The following is a 7,433-nucleotide window of genomic DNA, read 5'->3' on the forward strand; positions in this document are numbered from 1 at the left end:
AGAGATCACTGTCCAGTGTCAAAACCTAAAATAACAAGCTTCAGAGTTTTAATGCAAAAAAAAAAAAAATGTTTTTGTACCGTATTATGTTATGGAGCAAACTGTATCATATATATGTATAGCGAATGTGATGAATAAATTATTAGATTTGGGGATTTAGGATACTAAAAATTGTTCCATTTTTTTTCTTTTTCTAACAGTGCTTTGAATATAATTGGGAATGATAAAATCATGAATTCATCTGATTTATGGAGTGAGCCGAATATAAACAATTGCTTTGACTTTGTGAATAGCTCATGTCCTAAGAGTAACAGATCTCTTACAAGTTATTCAACTATGTGCTTCGTCATGTTTGGAGCTATAATCCTCACAATTGTGGGAAATCTTGTGGTCATCATTTCAGTCTCTCATTTTAAACAGCTCCACACTCCAACCAACTTCCTCATTTTATCCTTGGCAATTACAGATTTCCTTCTTGGGCTGCTAGTTATGCCTTACAGTATGGTGAGATCTATCACTTCATGCTGGTATTTTGGAGATATATTCTGTAAAATACACAGTTGCTTCGATATGATGCTGTGTACAACCTCTATATTTCACCTATTCTTTATTTCAGTTGACCGTTACTATGCAGTGTGCCACCCACTTCATTATTTTAGAATAATAACAACTTCTGTGGTAGAGGTATGTTTATTTATTAGCTGGTCCGTTCCCTGTATTTATGCATTTGGTGTTGTTTTCTCAAATGTAAACGTTGAAGGAATACAGGATTATGTTGCCTCAGTGTCCTGCATCGGGTCTTGTTCTCTTCTCTTTAACAAGCTGTGGGCAGCAATTGTTACATTAATATCTTTCTTTATTCCAGGTGCCCTGATGATAGGGATTTACGTTCACATTTTCTCAGTTGCAAGAAAACAAGCCAAGTTAATACATAATCACACAAAGAGTAAAAGATCCCTAAAGGGAGAAAGCAAAGCAGCAAAGACATTAAGTATAGTTATGGGAGTGTTTATTTTGTGCTGGCTACCGTTTTTTACTGTAACTGTAGTAGACCCTCATCTTAATTTCTCAACATCTGAAGATATATACAATGCTGTTCTGTGGCTGGGCTATATCAATTCCACACTTAACCCCATAATCTATGCTTTGTTTTACCCATGGTTTCGCAAATCAGTTGGATTTATCATGACAGGCAATATATTTAATGTAGATTCATCTTCCTTAAATGTGTCACTTAAAGTTTAAATAGATATGTGTTTTGTACTGTTGTGCCGACAAGTATTCTAAAACCAATCTGGGGCAATCACCAACAAGGCCCAGTTACATACTGGGTACATGCTGAAAACATGCTGGGTACGTGCTGCAACATTTCTGCAGGCAGACTAATGGCCCATCGGATTAACAGCGGGGGTCCCTGGCAGTCCCATTCAAACTGAATGGGACTGCCAGGGACCCCTGCAATGTTAATCTGATGGGCCATTAGTCTCTGCAGAAATGTCTCTGAAATATTGCAGCATGTATGCAGCATGTACCTGGATCTTGTTGGTTATAGCCCCAGATTTTCCAAGGCAAGTTTAAGGCAAGTGTTAGAATACTCGTCGGCGCACCTGTAGTTGCAATTATATATGTTGTAGTGAAGCTCTTGTTGTTATCGATTAGTAATAGCAAATAACAGGCAGGAAAAGTGATATCATTACCAAAATTCTATCTTTGCATCAGTTAAATATAGTACATCAAGTCAGAGGTAGAATTCATCTCACTGTCCAATGTTAAAACCTCAAACTAGCTTCCGAGGTGTGATGCAAAAATATTTTTTTGTATTATGTTAAGTGATACCAGAACAAATACAAAATCAAAATCCTTAAGATTCATGAAGTAACGGTACATTTTTAGAACCAATATATGTCCAAAATACAAATATTTTTTACAACCGTTAATAAAAATTGAGTGAAAGTGCCCACCCATATTAAATATATTATCAATAGAGCAAGGGATTTCTGCAAAATAGGACCTTTATAACTTGCCTTATTGATTTCTTTTCTTTAGTGATATTTTAGACTCTAGAACTCAAAAGCAGTTATTTCAAGAATATAAACAAATTATATCAGCTTTATACAAAGCTCGCTAGTGTCATTGTGTTTATATTACTTGGGCTTTGATGATAAAAATGTAAATGCATATACAGGTAGATAAAGAATTAAAAAGAGAGCAGACATTTTTTGCTAAAACATAAAGATAATCATATATGTTTACAAATGAGTAATATGAACATTAAAAAGCACTAAGCTACAAAACAATAAATCTTGTAGTGAGTGATGCTATACTGAGGTTATTAATAGAGGAGGGTGAATGTATCAAAATTCATCCTGCCAATTACTTTCATTTGTTCGAATCGCAGACAAATTTTCACATGCAAAGATGTTGTTAAAAAATTTGAGCAAAAGAAGCCCTGGACCAGTAGGGGGGTGAGGGTCGGGGTGTGCATCATGACTCCCCTGGTGATTTTTGATTCCTAAGTCAATGGGGCTAAGGTGTAATAGAGGTTATTTATGGGATGTGGGTAGGATTCTCACCTGTCTCTCTTCATGCTGATCCCCCATCAGAGAAGTTCCAACCCTCCCTCCCTTTATTTAGTGATTGTGTTGGAGCAGGGAAGTAGGGTTTTAGAGTTGCTGGTTGTTAAAATAAATGATTGTCACAGCTTAAGGGGATTTTGTGGAGGACGTAGTGTGACCCAGGGGTTGGAATCATTCAGTATTGACACCTTTAAGTGAGGTGCGTTAGACCTCTTAGTTGGGGACAGTGACGTTGTCATGCCTGGCTCAGGCGACTATAGCATACTGTACTTGCATGTTTGTGTAAATATGTGGCATTTGGCCTGGGCGGCTAGTGGCGATGGGGGTACAAGTCAATGGGATCACTCTTGTGTATGTAATGAAAGAGCAAGCTGGCTGGATCCATAGGTTCTTTTAATGTATGTTCATGTGAATATGTTGTACTTGACTTAATAAAGCTGTGACTGGTTTATCCTTGGTATGCTATTTGTCTGTTATCTGGTTTATCTGTTAGATATGCCACTTTTCTAAAGGGAAATGAGAATTCTATTACACCGTAGCCACCTTTGTGCATAAATATTTCAGTACAATGCTGTGTCGCGCCAGGTTGAAGTGGTCTACGCATGCGTAAATAATAAAACCCAACTTCTCAACCTCCATCATCAATATATTCTCAATTTAAAAGGCCAGCTCTTCATAGGTCATTGCAAAAATATAAAACTTTTATTTGTGGACTGATCGACATTTCGGTCCAAACACGGCGCTTTGTTAAGATACAACAGTGATGAAAAACAATTGTTTATATATCGGCAGACAGGGTGGGTGTGCTGACATCACCAGATGCAGTGAATACATTAAAGATGGCATCTCTTAAAGTGAACAAGTGCAATGTATCATTTCATATGCACAACATAAGCCAAGATTGCAACATTGAATGTGGACTAAATGTGTTAGTGAACGATATAAAATATATTTATGTGACCCTGGTGTACATTTCAAAGTAACATTTTATCATAATTACAAATTAAAGTTACATAAATATAGAAAATGCATAAATTATAATTTTATAAATGTATTAACAATTGTATAATATCTAGAAAACTAGATTCATGTAGGTAAACATATTGTATATTAAATGTGTTATATTAGATATGTTTTAAAAGACTGCAAAGTCTATCCCCTAAAGGATAGACTTGGTTAAAGTAAGGTATAAATCATTGTTATTAACTTGATCAAAGATGAACATAATGATTGATTCGAAGAGATGTTCCTATGTGTGGATGTTTAAATTGTGTGCCTTCAATAAATCTACTGTGACATGTCATATAACCCCTGCAACAATGACTTCAATTTCTCAATGGTCGTGGAGTTTGAGATTTTTATTTAGTTTATAGGTAAAGATAGGTTTTTGTCATGTAAATTAAGATAATTTTTGTTCGGATTCAAATATATGCCAGAGTTTCAAAAACAATCTTTTGATATCTAAACAAATGTTAGAAAATGTCATGACCACAGGTAATCTCTTATTATCAGGTTACATTTTTTTCTATAGTATATCAAAGCCATTTAATGTCAAAGCTTTTTGTACACCTTTGCAAATAAAACACAGATACATGACGCTTAAAAACACTCTGTTCAAGAGACGTTGTATTTGTTGCAATGTCCTTGCGGACTTCAATAAGTGGGGAGAATAGGCAGACAATAGAAAGAGGTGATCTGGCACACAATCAATGAAGCACTATAATGTCACCTGCCGGAGCCCACAAACCAAGGGGGGTAGTCCTACCAGGTCTCCAAGTGGTATCAGGGTAAAGAGAATAGTCCAGGCACATGGTCTTATCACAAAGTAAAAAATTTAATCCAGCATAAATCCAACGTTTCGGCTGCACACAGGCAGCCTTTGTCAAGGTGAGAGCTGACAAGAAAGTCTTTATTATTTGGGATGGGTCACCAGTGGCCCTTAAGATATTCATCATGGGCCTCAACCACAACAGTTTGAACATCAAGCTAACTAGTACAATTGGTCTTGACTATGTTGACTTTTTGGACGTAAGAATAAACATTGATCTGGATGGCAGCATTAGTACGGATATTCACCGTAAAAATACATCAACTAATTCAATCTTGCATGCATCCAGCGCCCATCCGGCACATCAAATACGGTGAATTTCTGCGTCTAAAGGGGAACTGTTCACAAGAACAGACTTTTAAAGTCAGGGCCAGGAAGATGACCTCGCGTTTCCGGGAACAGGGCTACAGTAGATCCACCATTGGTAAGGGAAGATAAAAAACTAAAGAGAGATCTCGTTCTTCACTCCTGACAAGCACAGTGGGTGACAAACAACATAAAACAGAGGATACGACCATACGCTTCATCGGCACTTACGATCACAACTGGTGTAAGTATAGAGAAGCTATTCAAAAACATTGGCATATTCTCACCACTAATGTGGATTTGAAACAAATTTTGGGTGAAAGAGTCAATCTGGTTAGCCGTAGGGCACCCAATTTAAGTGACAGGTTGGTCAATACTCACTATACCCCCGGCAGATCCTCTACCTTCCTCACAAGGGAACATATTAATGGCTTTACACAATGCCGCTCATGTTCAGCCTGTCATTACATGCATTCGAAAAGTACCCGGGCGCTATCTCTATAAGATGTGTATAGGATGTTAGAGTTAGATGGTGAAGTAAAAAAGGGGGTGTAATACAGCCTTAGAATAATGTTCTTATGATGTCCTCGTGTGACTCGGAACCCCAGCAGGATCTATCCAGGACCCTTGATGACAATGGAATACAAGAAAAGATGGGGAAGCACAATTTGAGGAAAAGGAAAGTTGATGATATGTCCTATTTGACTGATGATCAATGTGGTGAGAAACACCTCTATTGAAGTATCGGTCTATAGAGTGGACTCCATAGATGGGAGGCGAACATACAATTGTGTGTGTATGTAGGTGGAAAAATAAAATAATAATAATAAATAACTTACACGGCCTTGTGTAAGTTCTATCACATCAAGGTTTCTTTGGATCACGAATCTTCTTTGGGATCACGAATCTTCTTTGGGATGTAGGTTCTCCTTCTGTGGGATCTTCTTTCCTCGTTGTGCCTTCAGATTTCTTCGTTAGATGGATTTCCCCTTCCAGGAGGTTTTCCTCTCGTGAAAATGAAAAGGTGATTAGATCAATTCAAATATACAGCAACTGCGGTGTAGGGGAGGGTGATAAAGCAATATACTATTGCAATACAGTGGTATAATAAGACACTCACACGGGCCAATGTGAGTGTTCTCCTATCATGGTATCTTGATATCGCCCATGTAGGAGATTGATACAGGGCTTCAGATGGTTGTGTCTGTAGATATCTCGCAAATAGTTGCAGATAATTGTGTGTATGTAACCTGGGAGTCACCTGATGTTTGAGGTGAAGGGGAGTAAAAAGAGATATAAAAAATACTCACACGGGCCCGTGATAGGAGAACACTCACATTGGCCTGTGTGAGTGTCTTATTATACCACTGTATTGCAAGTCTAAGGCGGTAATGTATTATCTACAGTGCTCATGCCCAATGATATACATTGGAATGACAACTAGAGAATTAAGATTCCGCGTGTTAGAGCACGTGCGTAACATTAAAAACAGTGATCGTGACTTTAAGAATGGCCATAAACTAACAACTGTATCAAGACATTCCAGACTCAAACTTGCCTCAAACACTGATTTATTAAAAGTCTTTGCAATAGACCAGGTATCCCTGGGGATTAGGGGAGGCGATCTGGAAAGATTATTGTTACAACGTGAGTGCCGCTGGATCCTCAAATTAGGGACCCTGCTACCCTCAGGTATGAATGAATACATGGGGTGTGCAATGTTCCTTTGACGATCCACTGGCATGTTGATATGAGCCTATGAATTTGTATATCATCTTATTTGAGTTGTTCATTTCTCTTCTCCGCCTTAGCTTATATTTTATTTCATATATATATATATATATATATATATATATATATATATATATATATATATATATATATATATATATATATATATATATATATGTACATGTTTTATATGTTTATGTTTATATATTCTGCATTTCATTTTACCCTTTTCCAGTCATCTGCTGTTATTTCATTTTCATTTATTATTATATATACCGTTTTAATCTGTTACCCAAATATCACTGTGTGCTTTTATTTTATTTTATCTATGTACTTTTAGTATTGTTTGCTTATTCTCCCTTCTTGTATTTAGGCAGTTAATCGCCTTCTGAGCTGATCCCCTCAGTGTAGGAGACGCTATGAGGCCAGCCAACTACTATTACTATTTCCAGCTGTTTTCATTATCCTGATCCATCCATACGTCACAGAACATGCGACTACAAATAGAACTGCCAATGGTCTATACGCTAAGCCCCCGAACGAAGCAGGTGGCGAAACGTGCGCGTCGGGGCTTGTCTGTCTCTCCAGGACGCGGTGGTGCTCTCAGCTGTGTCTTCCCCTCCCTCCTGGATCTTGCAGTCCATGCCCCTATCACCTTAGGAGCATCCACAGTGCAGCAGATGCAGGTCACTTCCTCTGAACACACGAATACTCTCTTAGCTGTGGACGTCTGCTACTACTTTGCTGGACTGGTCTAAGTACTTTTGTGAACTCTTTTTGGCTTTTGTTATTGTCATCTGCCATTTATGCTTCACTGTGTGTGCCTTATCTACAGGTTTAGTTTATATTATGTGATTTTGTTTACATTATATGCTGTGATTCTCACACTTCACACAGGGGGCTTCATTTAGGTAGCTTTGACCGGCCGGTCTGAGTGTCTTGAGGCAAGAATTTCTTGCCTCTACACTTTCATGTTTACTGCTCATGTAGTG

At 37.8% G+C, this 7,433-nt stretch overlaps 1 protein-coding gene across 1 annotated transcript; it reads left to right on the forward strand.

Annotated features, from left to right (window-relative positions):
* Positions 1-231: 231 nt before the first annotated feature.
* On the forward strand, positions 232-1,245 carry LOC142492064 (trace amine-associated receptor 4-like). The gene has a single exon (XM_075594785.1). It carries the CDS (start codon positions 232-234, stop codon positions 1,243-1,245), a length of 1,014 nt encoding a protein of 337 aa, XP_075450900.1.
* The last annotated feature ends 6,188 nt before the right edge of the window (positions 1,246-7,433 follow it).

Source organism: Ascaphus truei, chromosome 4 (genome assembly GCF_040206685.1).
Source record: "Ascaphus truei isolate aAscTru1 chromosome 4, aAscTru1.hap1, whole genome shotgun sequence".
Classification (NCBI taxonomy): domain Eukaryota; kingdom Metazoa; phylum Chordata; class Amphibia; order Anura; family Ascaphidae; genus Ascaphus; species Ascaphus truei.